Source organism: Mizuhopecten yessoensis, unplaced genomic scaffold, assembly GCF_002113885.1.
Source record: "Mizuhopecten yessoensis strain PY_sf001 unplaced genomic scaffold, ASM211388v2 scaffold716093, whole genome shotgun sequence".
NCBI lineage: Eukaryota > Metazoa > Mollusca > Bivalvia > Pectinida > Pectinidae > Mizuhopecten > Mizuhopecten yessoensis.
Window position 1 is genome coordinate 27917 of NW_018479944.1, and position 17861 is coordinate 45777.

The 17861-nt window shown below is 35.4% G+C and overlaps 1 protein-coding gene across 3 annotated transcripts in view; it reads left to right on the forward strand.

Moving 5' to 3' along the window:
* Positions 1-442: 442 nt before the first annotated feature.
* LOC110441674 (protein SpAN-like) overlaps positions 443-17861 on the forward strand; it is a 23382-nt gene continuing 5963 nt past the window's right edge. Inside the window, exons 1-7 of one of the 3 annotated variants that reach the window (XM_021484881.1) lie at positions 443-603; positions 4819-4937; positions 5245-5290; positions 7626-7749; positions 11874-11986; positions 15270-15405; positions 16973-17060. In XM_021484881.1, the coding sequence (XP_021340556.1) occupies positions 579-603; positions 4819-4937; positions 5245-5290; positions 7626-7749; positions 11874-11986; positions 15270-15405; positions 16973-17060 (651 nt within the window). In that variant the 5' untranslated portion in view covers positions 443-578. Of the gene's footprint in view, positions 604-4667; positions 4736-4818; positions 4938-5244; positions 5291-7625; positions 7750-11873; positions 11987-12212; positions 12326-15269; positions 15406-16972; positions 17061-17861 lie in introns of those variants that run through there. The other 2 variants (XM_021484882.1, XM_021484883.1) reach the window with 2 other exon arrangements.

Consider the following 17861-nt stretch of genomic DNA (forward strand, 5'->3'; position numbering starts at 1 on the left):
GTCAGTGTCGACAAGTGTCACAGACGTATTGGCTATGTCTTTCATTGTAAGTGACAGGCAAACTTTCCCTAGATTTGACAAGATATGGTATGACATCCATAACCCGGGAAACAGAAATCACATACAGTAGCATTTTATAGCATCGTGTTCCGTTGTTGTTACATTGACATTTGTATGCTCTGTACATTACTTAATTCAGCAAGCACATTGACAATCGTCAGATAAAATTTCTGATCACGATTATTTCGTTTAAATTTTAAATTACACTTTTTAATTATTTTATTTTTTATGTAGTAAGCATAATTGTATAATTACGTGACGATTTTGTATAATGTGGTAACATCTTATTAACTAATCATATAATTTGTAATATTAGGGTAAATATAAAATGCCTTACAGCATGAATAAGTTACTGTACATGTTAGCATATAATGATAAAACATTCCCTGTGATTGAGTGAGGTTATATCGTGATTGGAATAAGACATTATCGACTCAGTGATGGCAGACAAACTAACGGCTTGGATTGTGTGACCTTCTGGTATCTGCACGAGGTTTGTGGGAGCTCGCCGAGGCTGGATGATGATGACGAACCATAGTCAAGGTAAACAATACAGTTTATGTCTGTTTCCACCGAGACATTATATTATATTAACAATATACACTGAAACAAAATCTCATAAATTATCACAAAGTGTGCTTTTTCATTAAAATCACAAGTATTTCTGTCATCATTAAAATATTTAACATATACATGGTATGAGTTTCTTTACGGCCATTTGTACATTAATAGGACTATAATGTCATTGCTTTATAAAGAAATATTTATACGTATTCATTTTATTTGAAGTTAAATCTAGCGCACTTTTGTATCTCCTTCAACCTATCTTTGCGCTCACTCCATGTCACTGGGGAGTCGATTATTTATAATGATATTACATATCATTACGAGAATGTAAATTGTCCATATTTAATCAATCTTATTCTCCGTTATCCTTTTTGCAGAGTAGTCTTGTGAACATTTTAATCAATAATCTATTTAGTTTTCGTGTTGAGGGATACCAAAAACATATTATTTGTTTTTTTCAAAACGAGACATGTTTTACAATTACCAAAGGAATGTTTTCTATTCGCTGTAAAATTCACAACTGTTAAGATTCATTAAAGGTTATAGCCAATTGTAATGAGTAAAGCCTACAACTTCTGTTAATATTTGTTTTAGTGCATAATATCTTTTAATAACAAATTAAAGCAGGATGGTATTTTCGTATTTAAATAGTGATGAAACTAGGTTTATAAGGAGGATGTGTAAGGAAAGCGCAGTGTCGTTATCGATTGTAGCGTATGATAAAGTAAATTGTTGAATGATCACGTACGTCGACAAGGTGACGTTGATACAGTTTGAATCTAAATACATAAATGTATCGGCGTGCCATTGAAAATGACATGTGACTTTATCTCTAGAACGTTCATCAAAGGGACCAGTGCTGCCAGGTCTAGTATGTTTGTCGATAGATCTTTCACCCAGACAGAAACATTAACGAGTTATGTTTCCTTTCTTGGTCGTTTTGATGAATCAGCTTATTACAATATCGTAATGAAAATAGCACGTGTCTCATGACTCAGCTTAAAATGTTATCCGAATAAATTCAGCTTTTTCTTTATTTTTAAATTTGCAATGTTGCTGTTATTGAAAATAATTTTGGAGAATTTTTGAGAAAAGTACAACAAAGGCTAAACGGAACTATACTTAGGCCGCTTTTGTGATAATGATTGAGTTTATGGTTGACCATATCTTTGTTGAGGTAGGTGGCATAAGTTTCCAGCAAACTGTAGGCATTGATGCGCAAACAAACTGAGTCCCTCTTATGGCCGATTTGTTTTTGTTTTCATATGAAGCTTAATTTATTGATGAGCTTATCAGGACCGGTAACAAAACCCAAGTCCGCAAGAGATATCGATGATATTGTGACATCTGCTAAATACTTGTTGAACCGCTAAATACCCTGACATGAGGTGACAGTCTGCATGAAACACACCATGCTGCTTCACAGGTTTATTACAACACTCTGCGCAAACTCAAACATGTACACGACAATATCCAGTGATTATACGGGACAACTATCATCCGGATAAGGACTGATCTAAACACTACAGATATGCTTTAAATAACAACAAATTAATTGACCACATCGATTGTATAAACCATCCAGATCCTGAAATTAAAGACACCACAGACTCCTCTACTTCTATCGATTCCTCCGACATGACCAACAGGAACGGCTTACTTCTAAGCTGTATCATAAGCGGTTGATCTCGATTTTCCGATTGTGAACTTTCCCTTTCTTGACAATGACACCCCTTCTACGGTGTTTACATATTTAAAATAGAATTCAGTACACAACAGTTTGCCCCGAATATCATTATTTCCTAGATAGATCTCGACGATGCAGGCTGATGAAGAATCTGGACAAAACAATTATCGTCGCCAACAGGTTCATGCACGAAAAGATGCTGTGTCTTTGTGTGATACAAATGTCGATTGTTTTGAGTGCCTTGTGATATGAGGACGTGACTTTACTCGTTACTTTGGTTTGATTGACATGACGGATGTCGACGATGAAGCACAAGACACTTACCTTTCCTGAACACCTGGTCTTATTCTTACTGTACCATTCAAAGGCTGTCAATGAAAATATATCCAATATTCCTAATTTTCCCGATTATTATCGATGTTTAGTTAGAATAATGATTTTGCTGACACTTCGGTATTCTCTTATTATGCATTGAGATTTATACACAACAATTAAAAGTTAAAGTTCAAAAATGTATTGAGTCTAAATTTAAAGTAACTTGTTCAGGTTATATTAATTATCTTTTGCCATTCTTAGGGGCTGCTCTCTGTTACTTAATCTAACTACAACATAGTTGGTTACAAACATATCTATTTACAGTAAAAGTAAATTAAAACATCACACTAAACTTAAAAGAAGAGTGGGCGATCCCCGGCTTTAGCGATCTCAAGCTGGTGACTAAAATAAGTTGTGGCGTGATCCCCAAGGCTTGAGCGATCCCAAGCTGTGGAGCGAGTAGCTAACAGGCGGCCCTGCAAACAGGCATCGAGCGACCCCGGTGCCTTTGTGTTCAAAGTATAAGTAAGAACATGGTTTACAGGGCGATCCCCAACAGACACAGTTATACTATGACTAGCTTAGCACGCCCTATAGTCATCTACCCTAGAACTATGTTAGATTACCAAAATGCAAACCAGGATTAAGAAATGTACGTGACTTAAAGGGGGTGCTTTCCGGCAGGCACACAACCTGGTTATGATTGCAAAAAATAAAAATACAACAACAAGCATATAATGAATTGGGGGTATAATTCCCCGAATTACATGTCCAATTACAGATACAGATGTAAATGTGATGTAACAGAGGGAGAGCGCCCAAGAATTAATCTGTGTTTGAGCATGAGAACGGGTTCATTGTTACATTGTATGAGCCACTGTCTTCCCGGTCCCACAATCCTTTAAAGAGAGTAAACAGAAATTGAGATTGAATTAAACATTGTTTATTTAGTGCAAACAATGAAAGTAATGAAAGCGATATACATGTGTCATATACAAATAATCTAGAAAAAAGTAATGAATTATAAAAAAGGTTAAGATTCACTAATCGCCAGTAAGAGGATGTAACTTGGAAATTCGGGAGAATCATAAAGAACTTGTGACAATTGCCAAAATCAGGATTCGGGAGCTACTCAATCAGACCGGCTAGACTGTATGAAGTCACTAAAACAGAACGTTTCATAACATTCATGTATTAAATATTTACAATTACATGTAATTTATGTGCAAGGCGTATATTAATTATTACCGTTACACATACATTAACGTTGCTATAAAGCACAGTCAAACTAAAATCTCATTTATGTGTCAGCACGTGCTGGGTCCCACAAAGGAGGAAATGGGGCAACATATCAAATAGCTGTACACTCATTGTAACAGTATTAATTATGATTTTGAAATCGATTTGTCATCTATCTAAAATTCAATTTTGTTGCAAAATTGCGTTTATGTAAGAGACTATCTTCACAGGATCGACAATAATATGTAAGGGTTTTTTGAAAGTAGCAAACTGTTGTACCTTTTTAACTAAGATATCATTGTACGATGCAAGGGTTGTGTTTCTGAAGCTCGAGCGATGCCTACAGTGTATGCTTGCAGAGGATGATTTATTGGGATAATTACTGTCTAAAAGAGCGCTAAAGTAATTCCTATATCCTTAGACAATAAGACACTGGGCTTCTGTGGAGCACAGTGTGAAATCTATCGATTGATCTGACATTTCAGAATTGACATCCGTAATTCATGCATGCATTGCGGTTTTCCTTTCAAAAGTCACAAAAGAACAAAGGCGATACTTCGAATTTGTCACTCCTAAACCTTTTCCGTTTTTATATCATTTTATGTTAAAATATACACCAAATATAAGTCGCAGACAATTAATAATTTACTCATGGATGCCCTGAGATAAACCAATATGTTACAATGATTTAAAGCGCTGGTAAGAGATCAGAAATAACTTGCCTCTGACGCCGGTTATGGAACCCGCGCATGTCAGATGACTGGATTTAAATACTGTTAAACTTTCTAAACCACTCTGCTACATGGACTGGTAATTTCAAATTCCTCATTGGAAAATATAACTCCAGCACAGCTATGCATGGAAGTGGTATGTGAGATTACTACGTGTACGACTTGTTATACCTTATTTTGATACAGCATCAGACATATATTAGAATTTCTATTTTGTAGCATACTGCACAAAGGAAGTATGGACAATCGTATGTATGGTTCTTATGGGCCACGTACAAGCTCAATCTGGACTACCTATATCACGACTCCTTCGTCGTTTTCTGGAAACCATTACACAGGTAAAAAATAATATACAATAATAACATTAAATTTATATCACTTTTCTATTGTAGTTGATATTCAAATTATTTAATTGTTTCGAAAAAAAAAGCTTTTTATGAAATAGAAAAATATCACAGGTAATAAATGAAAATAAGAACACAAAATCTTACCTGGAACAACACAAGATCGAAATTGTAAACAGTAACTTTACATCAATATGATTTGTAAACTTAAGGTAAAGGAAAGTCTTACTTATTCTGGTCATGCGCAAAGCTTGTTATGGTATGGATGGTCCTGGTTTATGATTTTCCTTTTCCCTTACAGGAAAGTGCACCAAAGACAATTGACGAGCTCATCTTCAGTGCTGCAGGTACCGTGTATTTATACTCCTGTAAAATACTCCTGTGTATTTTATACTCCTGTATAATACTCCTGTGTATTTTATACTCCTGTAAAATACTCCTGTGTATTTTATACTCCTGGTAGGAATACATCAATGCCCGTTGAAATATTTTTTAATATATGTTGTATTTTCTTGTCACATTACTATTATAAACACCTTGTGTCATTCGTCAAAGAAATTTAATTTTGTTCCTTTTAATTCAATCAAAATGAACCTCGCCTTGGCGGAAAAACGACTTCAGGACACCTTAATCACTGCCAAAATAGGTAACAATGTATTGGATTTTTTTCGGCCCGACTGTGGGTTTGATCAACCATTTCTGAGGGGAAACTCAACCTTGTTGGACTTTTATGAAAAAGTATAACAATGCAATATCATTTAATCAAATACAGTGTTTTGGATATAAATTGGACTTATATTTGACCTTAAGTAAAATGGTGGGTTAATCGACGAAGCAGAAGACGTTCCTCCTCCCAAAACACCTTGTTATATGTTCCTTGTACTTTTTGCAAGGGTCTTTATGTTTTGTTCCAGTTTCATATTTTGCCCATTTTTCCTTATTTTGAGTTTAAATAACGGTCTTGTTGGTTCTTCAGTATTTTTTTCAGCTTTTTGTATTGCGTGATTGCCTGTAACAGGCTTCTACCTTAACATTTAAAATTACAAAATGTGTTTGAAGTAAGGTTTTCCTGTTTCTAGGGTGTGTTTTTCTCCTACACGTCACAATATCGTACTCAGGTTACTTATTCCATAAAAGGATCATAGAAGAGACGTAATAAAACTAACAGCACTGGTTTGACATGGCGGTTTTCTTCAACATACATGTAGCATTACTGGATTATAAGGCCGGAGGGTGAGAAACAACAACTAAACCTGCAAAAACTTCAGATTGAGTTGGAGATTTACATGTACAAGCCACACACTCGATAATATATTCTATAACTTTTTGGATGCTGTGTACAGCATTCAAATCAAAACCAAACAACAGACTTTCTTCTTCCGCGGAAGATCTTTAAATGCTGTGTTGATTATTTCATGGTATGATTAATGCTATAAAATGATGAAATACATATGAAATCGACCAATAAATCAAAGATATTTTTTTTTTAAAAAAATACGAAAAGACGGGCTTTTTCAGTGAGGATCATGAACTAAATCAATCTCAGATTACTACGCTTTTTGGACCGAATAATTTCTTCCCAAAAAAAACCCAACACTTTATCTCCTTCGGTGAAAGAACTTTAGATAATGTGTTCATTATTTCATGATATTATCAATGCTATTTTATGGTAAAATTTATCTGTATAAGACAAAAAAAAATCATGAAAATATGTAAAGATCTTTAACAGTGGTGTTTTTAATCAGTGAAAGTTCCGAACTATATTTGGTTCAAATTACTACGCCTCGTATTCCAATACTCAAAAGTGTGTGTGTAAGAGTTTTCGCCACTTGTCCATCATTGCGTAGTTTCATGCTCGCGACTTGTTGAACGACTGTTTAATAACTGTCCTTGATAAAGTAGGCTTCGTGTTTTCTTTGTCTCAATAGAAAGTCTCCAAGTGAAAGAGAATGTTGACTTATACCAAAGTAGTCTCTAGATAATGACCCGTTAGTATAATACAAGCGCTTCGTGAATATAGCATATTTAACATCAAAAATTAAAACTGTATATACATATTATTCACAATAACCAGAAAATGAATAATTATATAGGTCTTTAACCTTCGTTACAATATCGGGAGAAGGAGAGATACACAAGGACTTGCATAAGTCCGTGATTACACCCACTGGAAATAATACAATCTCGTTTTATTTTTTTGTATAATTAATCATAATCATTACAAATTGTAATAATAATATCATAATTATTTATTTATATTATCTATATAACATTTATTCATTTATTTAATAATAAACTTTCCCATAATCTTACGGGACAATTTTGGTTTGCAGGGTTGTCTGGTCAAGGTCACTGTTACTATTTTTAAAAAGATCATTGTCTGCACTGTAGCAGCTTCATTCCTTGAAGGATTTCCATCGATTTAAAACACTAATTAAGGACCATAATATCAGACAAGTTTCAATTGTTTTAGCATAATTCTGCTTGTTATATATAGTTTTATTGAAAATTATGATTAAGGGATGCGCTATTATCACCCTTACTCAACAACATGTTCTTTATTATTTACTGCCATTCTGTACTGATATACCACCTCCTTGATACCATTATTGGAATCCCTCACACACAGCATACCTGAATGCCCTCGGCACTTTGATTTTATTATAATGTGATTGATTACAGCTCATCCAGTCGTGCTATCCAGTCCACTTCCGTCAAACTTAGGGGTAGCTAATAATGACAACATGATGTTGGTTGAGTACGACATATTGATGCCAGTAGGACAATACCAACAGGCTTACGAGAGGTAAGTTATCATACATAACCAGACTACAGTAACACAGACATAACCAACCTACAGTAAAACAGACCTAGCCAGTCTACAGTAAACAGACCTAGCCAGCCTACAGTAAAACAGACCATCCAGCCTACATATAGTCTGTACTAGTAGTAATAACCTTATTAATAACTGTTATGTTGGAGAAAGCTTCCTTGACCAAACGGTTCGATACCATTGTCCAATTTACTGTTCTTTTAATATTTCAAAGCCAGTGCAGCAGTTGTTTAAACGAAACGTTTGGCTTTTTGACCTAGGAAATTACGATTTATTTAAGGAAAAACTCAGCTCAGTTAACTGGAATTTATTGAGTGATTTTGATGATATTAATGATGCTGTCAAAAAGTTGTTAGATATTTTACTTACTATTGCTAAATCTTGTATTCCGAATAAAAAAATAACCATCAGATCTAATGAACCCCCTTGGCTATCAAACGAAATAAGGAGATTAATTCGTAAACGTAAGCGCGTTCATACAAAAGCCAAGCGTACCCTTACTGAAGCTCACTGGGCAAAGTTTCGTCGAATTCGTAACAAATGTGTTAACACATTTCTAATTTATATAGCGAACTTCGCAAACCTTCCAACATCAGTGCTAAACAATGGTGGAAAACTGTAAAGCAACTATTACCTAACTCTGGTAAATTTTGTATACCACCATTGCTTCTTAACAATAGCACTGTCTCAAATGACTTTGAGAAAGCTTGCTTATTTAATGACTTCTTTTGTGCCCAGTCTACAGTTGATGATTCCAATGTAAATCTCCCTAACATTAACAACGAATGCAATAATTCCTTATCTGATATTAACATCACAGCTAATGATGTCAGAAATGCTATTCTTACCACTGACTGTCCAAGGCCATTGGTCCTGACCTGGTAAATCCTCGTCTTCCTAAAGAATCAGTAAATATCATATGTGTCCCCTGAAGAAATCTCTTTAACAGGTCAATTAGATCTGGGTTATTCCCATCTGAATGGAAGCTTGCTAACGTCACCCCTGTGCATAAAAAAGATAACAAGTCTATATTAACTAATTACAGACCTATATCACTGCTATTGATCGTTGGTAAATTAATGGAAAAATGTGTCTTCAAATGTCTACAATTTTTTGCACACTCACTCCCTCCTATCCCCCCCATCAATCTGGGTTTAGGCACGGTGACTCACCATCAAATCAACTTCTTGCGATCATTCATGATATATATTTAGCCTTAGACAATGGTAAGGAAATACGTATGGTCTTCTGTGATATTAGCAAAGCTTTCGATCGAGTTTGACATAAAGGCCTTCTTTGTAAATTATCCAGCTATGGGATTCGAAATTCGCTATTAGTTTGGTTTGAAAATTATCTTTCCGATCGAAAGCAGAGAGTTGTCATCAATGGAAAAAAATCAAATTGGTAAAATGTTAAGGCTGGTGTTCCACATGGCTCAATTCTTGGACCTTTTTTTATTTTTGATATATATATAAATGACATTGTTAAAGATATACAAGCTAAAATAAAGTTATTCGCTGATGACACCTCTCTTTACGTAACCGTTGATATTCCTAGAGTCAGCGCAAATATTCTTAATAGTGACCTTAATACATTTCATAACTGGTCGCAAAGATGGTTAGTAAATTTTAACCCTTCCAAAACAGAAACCCTGCTCATTAGTAGAACAACCATTAAACCGTTTCATCCTCCCTTAAATATGAACAATACTAACATCCCTGAAGTTGCTACACACAAGCATTTAGGTATTTTCTCTCTCTGGAAATGGTCATTGGAATGAACACATCAATTATTTGATATCTAAGATTTCACCTAAAATAAATATCTTACGTAAATTTAAATTCTCTTTGGACAGGTATAGTCTCCAAACTATGTACTACACTCTTATTCGACCTATATTAGACTATGGCGATATCTTATGGGACTGCCTTACTAAAGATCAATCTGAATTATTAGAAAATCTTCGATTAGAAGCAGCACGCATAGTCACTGGCGGCACTAGACTCACAAGTAGAATTAAACTTTATACTGAAAAAGGTTGGTCTCCCCTCGAGGAAAGACGTAAACAGCACAAGCTTATTCTTTTCCACAAAATGGTTCATGGTCTGGCTCCTCAATATCTTCTAGATATTCTACCTCAGCGTAACCGTAATTACCACAACCATGATACTCGCACGGGAAATAATTTTCGTCCACTAGTTAGTCATACTAGTCTCTATAATAAATCTTTTTTGCCATCTGTCATCAGTATCTGGAACTCCTTGCCTGACTATGTCAAGAACGACCCTTCAATCTATTAACTTAAAACCTATCTACGCAAGCCCTCTCACAAAATTAAAATTTTCTACTTGAATGGTACCAGACTGGGGTAGATACATCATGCTAGATTAAGAATGGAGTGTAGTTCCCTTAAGTTTTATCTATACCAGAGAAATCTAATTGATAGTCCTCTGTGTTCTTGCATGCAAGCAAATGAAACCAATGAACATTATCTATTACATTGTTGTCTTTTTTCTCAACTACGGTTGCATACATTTAACGAAATCAATCATCCACTCTCAACTGATTTACTTTTGTTCGGGAATAATGAGCTTACAGATGACGAAAATGCCTTAAATTTTTCATCTGTACAAAACGTCATCATCCATTCTGAAAGATTTGACTAAGTTCTATTCATTATACAACGATCCTTTGTTTCACATCACCTATTTCTTCTCCTTCTATTCTTTTTGGCACGGGCATCTATACCCCCACCACCCCCACCCCCTGTACCCCTTTTCTTTTACTCTCATTTCAAATATCCCTTGAACTACGTTTAAAAGTAAGCTATTGTTTTAAGTGTTTATATTTCTTTCCATAGAATTCAGTAACTATACCATCATGCCCTAAATTAATGAGATAAATTCTCGGAAAGGGATTTATTTAAGTTATTTCAACTTGTTTCCGGATCCCATTCCTCTGTACTTTGTATGTTATGTGATGTAATGCAAGTTAATTTGGAATGAAATAAAGTTTATATTAACCAGCCTACAGTAAAATAGACTTAGCCAGCCTACAGTAAAACAGAACTAACTAGCCTACAGTTAAACAGACCTAACCAGCCTACAGTAAAACAGACCTAGCCAGCCTACTGTAAAACAGACCTAGCCATCCTACAGTAAAACAGACCTAACCAGCCTACAGTAAAACAGACCAACCAGGCTACAGTAAAACAGACATAACCATCCTACAGTAAAACAGACCAACCAGGCTACAGTAAAACAGACCTATCCAGCCTACAATAAAACAGACCTAGCCAGCCTACAGTTAAACAGACCTGGCCAGCCTACAGAAAAACAGGCCTTACCAACTTACAGTAAAACAGACCTAACAAGCCTACAATAAAACAGACCTAACAAGCCTACTGTAAAACAGACCTTACTAGCCTACAATAAAACATACCTAACCAGCCTACAGTAAGACAGACCTAATTACCAGCCTACAGTAAAACACTGATGCCGCTCGATCTCAAAAGATGTCTACATGCGTATTGTCAAATGCTGCATCAACTTGGAGTTTTTTTTTGCCATTATGTATCAATTACCAAGTCTACGATCAATCACGTGATTCTCTCTATGTCATCCGCTTACAATCAGACTTTGATTTCTCTCGTTCATACCGAACAACCTAAAAATATGAATTATTAAAAGATCGTGTTGGAGCAGGCTTGGTCTAGGATCTCACCAAAATATCCTGATTTATCGCTCCATATATCAGCTCTGAGTGTGCGTGAGCGTGCTGATGAACGACTAGGTAATCTACCTGTTATGGGTTTGTATTTTTGGAATACTTCAACATAAAATCTCTACAATACTCAACATTGAACAACCTTTATGTTGCATATTTACATATATTAGTATTTTTAGTTGAATGTTGTAATGACAACCACCGGTGAATTTAGTTACGAAGAAAAACATATTTCAAAATGGTAAAATGATATTATGTAGGTATTTGTGTAACAAATATAACTTCAGTATTTATGTTATAAATGTACATGATTTAAGGTTATTTTGTATGCGTTCTAAAACAAACTATTTACTGTTGTATTTTATGAGTAGCTCACAACAAAATGGAACCAGTGTCCGGAAAAAAAGAAAAGTGCCAACAGCAAATAATCTGATTTGGGACAATCACGAGGTTCTTATGGCGATAGATAAAGAATCTAAATTCAGTGAGTAAAACACACAGGTTATAGATAATACAGTTAACAGGTACAACACACACGTTATAGATAACACAGTAAACAGGGACAACACACACGTTATAGATAATACAGAAAATGGGTACAACACACACGTTATAGATAATAGAGTAAACAGGTACAACACACACGTTATAAATAAAGCAGATTAAAGGGGATTTTTTTTTAATTTTTTTATTATTGATCATATTAGTAGCTCACAACAAAATGGAACCAGTGTCCGGAAAAAAATAAAAGTGCCAACAGCAAATAATCTGATTTGGGACAATCACGAGGTTCTTATGGCGATAGATAAAGAATCTAAATGCAGTGAGTAAAACACACAGGTTATAGATAATACAGTAAACAGGTACAAAACACACGTTATAGATAATACAGTAAACAAGTAAAAAACACACGTTATAGATAATACAGTAAACTGGAACAAAACACACGTTATAGATAATACAGTAAACGGGTACAACACACACGGTTTAGATAATACAGTAAACGGGTACAACACACACGTTATAGATAATACAGCAAACAGGTACAACACACACGTTATAGATAATTCAGTAAACATGTACAACACACACGTTATAGATAATAAAGTAAACAGGTACAACACACACGTTATCGGTAATACAGTAAACAGGTACAACACACACGATATAGATAATACAGTAAACAGGCACAACACACACGTTATAGATAATACAGCAAACAGGTACAACACACACGTTATAGATAATTCAGTAAACATGTACAACACACACGTTATAGATAACACAGTTAACAGGTACAAAACACACGTTATAGATAATACAGTAAACAAGTACAACACACAAGTTATAGATAATACAGTAAACGGGTACAACACACACGGTTTAGATAATACAGTAAACGGGTACAACACACACGTTATAGATAATAAAGTAAACAGGTACAACACACATGTTATAGATAATACAGAAAACAGGTACAACACACACGTTATAGATAATTCAGTAAACATGTACAACACACACGTTATAGATAACACAGTAAACACGTTCAACAAACACGTTATAGATAGTACTGTAAACAGGTACAATACACACGTTATAGATAATACAGTAAACGGGTACAACACACACGGTTTAGATAATACAGTAAACGGGTACAACACACACGGTTTAGATAATACAGTAAACAGGTACAACACCCAAGTTATAGATAATACAGTAAACAGGTATAACACACACGTTATAGATAATACAGTAAACAAGTACAACACACAAGTTATAGATAATACAGTAACCAGGTATAACACACACGTTATAGATAATACAGTAAATTGGTACAACACACACGTTATAGATAATACAGAAAATGGGTACAACACACACGTTATAGATAAGACAGTAAACTGGTACAACACAGTTATAGATAATACAGTAAACAGGTATAACACACACGTTATAGATAATACAGTAAATTGGTACAACACACACGTTATAGATAATAAAGTAAACAGGTACAACAGACACGTTATATATAATACAGTAAACAGGTACAAAACACACGTTATAGATAACACAGTAAACACGTTCAACAAACACGTTATAGATAGTACTGTAAACAGGTACAATACACACGTTATATATAATACAGTAAACAGGAACAACACACACGTTATACATAATACAGTAAACAGGTACAACACACAAATTATAGATAATACAGTAAACAGGTATAACACACACGTTATAGATAATACAGTAAGCGGGTACAACACACACGGTTTAGATAATACAGTAAACGGGTACAACACACACGGTTTAGATAATACAGTAAACAGGTACAACAGACACGTTATATATAAAACAGTAAACAGGTACAACACACACGTTAAAGATAACACAGTAAACAGGTACAGAACACACGTTATAGATAATACAGTAAACTGGTCCAAAACACACGTTATAGATAATACAGTAAACAAGTACAACACACACGTTATAGGTAATACAGTAAACAGGTACAACACACATGTTATAGATAATACAGTAAACAGGTACAAAACACACGTTATAGATAACACAGTAAACACGTTCAACAAACACGTTATAGATAGTACTGTAAACAGGTACAATACACACGTTATAGATAATACAGTAAACTGGTACAACACAGTTATAGATAATACAGTAAACAGGTACAGCACACACGTTATATATAATACAGTAAACAGGTACAAAACACACGTTATAGATAACACAGTAAACATGTCCAACAAACACGTTATAGATAGTACTGTAAACAGGTACAATACACACGTTATATATAATACAGTAAACAGGTACAAAACACACGTTATAGATAACACAGTAAACACGTTCAACAAACACGTTATAGATAGTACTGTAAACAGGTACAATACACACGTTATAGATAATGCAGTAAACAGGTACAACACACACGTTAAAGATAACACAGTAAACAGGTACGAAACACACGTTATAGATAATACAGTAAACGGGTACAACACACACGGTTTAGATAATACAGTAAACGGGTACAACACACACGTTATAGATAATACAGCAAACAGGTACAACACACACGTTATAGATAATTCAGTAAACATGTACAACACACACGTTATAGATAAGACAGTAAACTGGTACAACACAGTTATAGATAATACAGTAAACAGGTATAACACACACGTTATAGATAATACAGTAAATTGGTACAACACACACGTTATAGATAATACAGAAAATGGGTACAACACACACGTTATAGATAATAGAGTAAACAGGTACACCACCCACGTTTTAGATAATACAGTAAACAGGTACAACAGACACGTTATATATAATACAGTAAACAGGTACAACACACACGTTATAGATAATACAGTAAACGGGTACAACACACACGGTTTAGATAATACAGTAAACAGGTACAACACACACGTTATAAATAATACAGATTAAAGGGGATTTTTTTTTAATTTTTTTATTATTGATCATATTTTGTCAGTATCACGATCATACCTTTGTATCAAATAAAATTTATAAATATTAAAGATAATTCTCAAATTTTAATTGCCAAAAATGTTTTGAAATGGATTAATGCCTAATGCACGTATTTAAGTTTCTTATTTTTTGGATTAGTTGCCATAAAAGGACTTACGTAACCTTTCATCTTGAAAACGGAACGTTTATTAACAAAACCGGAAACCCAGAGCTTATTATGTTTTGTTCTCTCGTTTTTGAAATAGCTACAGCACAAGTCAAACTAATACACGAAGCCATTGAGGAATGGCAGCAGAAGACGTTTGTCCGGTTCAGATCGCCGACGCCATACGACATCCACGTCAAAAAACTACCGTTCGTGTTTATACGTAACGGAACAGGGTAAGCAGACCAGAGAGCTACACTGGTTGTGGTGTCTATAATGGTTACAGCGTTTAAAACCCAATGCTCCTGTGTTGGATTATTAACCATGGCCTTTAAAATATCATTTAACTTTTTTTTTATCTCCGGCCATATACGGTAAATTTAGATTTTGTATAGGCATTTTTGTCACAAGTGGTTTGGTTTGTTCGGGTTTTATGTCCTATTAAAAGCTATGGTCCTTTGAGGACGTGCCTGCTTTTGGTGGTGGAGGAAAGCCGGAGTACCCGAAGAAACACCACCGACCTGCGGAGAGTACCTGGCGGAGGGCTAGTAGTAGCAGAATGCCAGATGACGTTACCACTCGGCCACAGCGGCCCGTTTATTATCTCGAATAAACAAGTTCATATAATTTTTGTCATTAAACCTACTTTTTTGGCTGTTACAAATTTTATATAGTTTTTTTTATCTCGAGGTTTGAAGAAAGTAATTCACCATTCTGCATTTGATTGATTATTACAAGTGCTAATGACGCACTGCTTTGTTGTAGATTGCCGGTCGGTATCGGTGAGGATATGAGATTATGTTTGTACTAAACATGCACAATATGATGATAATGTTTGAGTTAACAGCAAAGCCCCTCCATGAACTTTTGTGTTTATTTAAAGCTACAAGAAAAGTTGTCGCCCTTGAATGGAATTCAGCTAGGTCACAACACCTAATCTTTTCGGAACCAAGTTTTCTTAAAATCCAATGGAACAAAAAGGTCGTTTTCATGTTTTGTTAAATTGAAAATATGAAAAAGAAATATTCAGCAGGAAGAAAAAAAGAATATTACTCAGGCAGTACTGGTGTGGTGGTTCTGTTATACATTGACATGCATTGTATGAAAATGGAATTTTATTTGGGTTTTCGATGCTTGAATGTGGTCTCTACTAGGCAGTCTATGCGATTCAATGAATCGGCTTCTATTTATTTATCAATTTTGTAGTTTTTAGTATTTTATATTTTTCTTCAATATCGTAGTTGATGTAATGACGTACATCATGACACCGTGGTCTGTCGTTGTTTTGGGACTGTGGCATGAGCCAATGTATCACGTTGTCGATATTCAAAATAACGTTTTTGCATAGTTTATAGCTTATTAATAGTCTGGAGGTTTTTATTCAGGAGAGTCATTTTTTTTAAGTTTTATCGGTGAAAATAAGGTTTTCAGTAGAAAATAAAGTTGATAGTAATCTATTCCGACCAATCAGAGAGCAGTGTTTGGTGTTAAAAGTGACACTGATTTGTCAAATTTGATGTCCAGACGCTCTGATATTGTTGCGTCGCAAAACGGCATTCTTTTACAGGTTTTACTCCATTTGTAAATTTAACTCTCATCAAAAACCAATTAAAACCTAAAAAATAATGAAAACCTAAAAAATAATGAAATAATGAAAACCTAAAAAATAATGAAAACCTAAAAAATAATAATCTTTATGAGTGTTAAAACCGACGTGTGAGACGATACATACCTTATTATTCGATATCGAACGGTTACTAATATTGACGTTGTTGACCTGTTACTGTTTGTGTTGTTGTTAAGGTGTTCCTCACCATTAGGGAGGAATCCTATGCTTACAAAAGGGACTGTGAAATACCAGCCAATAAACCTAGCGCCTCCGTGTCGTGTGGTAAGTAAAGCGCTTCCGTTTAATGTTGTAAGTAAAGCGCTGCTTCCTGTTGTGTGGTAAGTCGAGTGCATCAGTGGCGTGTGGTAAATAGAGTGCCTCCGTGTCTTGTGGTAATTAGAGCGCCTCCTTGTCGTGTGGTAAATAGAGCGCCTCCTTGTCGTGTGGTAAGTAGAGTGCCTCCATGTCGTGTGGTAATTAGAGCGCCTCCTTGTCGTGTAGTAAGTAGAGCGTCTCCTTGTTGTGTGGTAAGAAGAGCGCATCCTTGTCGTGTACTAAGTAGAGCGCCTCCCTATCATGTGGTAATTAGAGCGCCTCCTTGTCGGGTGGTAAGTAGAGCGCCTCCCTATCATGTGGTAATTAGAGCGCCTCCTTGTCGGGTGGTAAGTAGAGCGCCTCCTTGTTGTGTGGTAAGTAGAGCGCCTCCATATCGGGTTGTAATTAGAGGCCTCCCCATCATGTGGTAATTAGAGCGCCTCCTTGTCGGGTGGTAAGTAGAGCGCCTCCCTATCGTGTGGTAATTAGAGCGCCTCCTTGTCGGGTGGTAAGTAGAGCGCCTCCTTGTCGGGTGGTAAGTCGAGTGCATCAGTGGCGTGTGGTAAATAGAGTGCCTCCGTGTCTTGTGGTAATTAGAGCGCCTCCTTGTCGTGTTGTAAATAGAGCGCCTCCTTGTCGTGTGGTAAGTAGAGTGCCTCCATATCGTGTGGTAATTAGAGCGCCTCCTTGTCGTGTAGTAAGTAGAGCGCCTCCCTATCATGTGGTAATTAGAGCGCCTCCTTGTCGGGTGGTAAGTAGAGCGTCTCC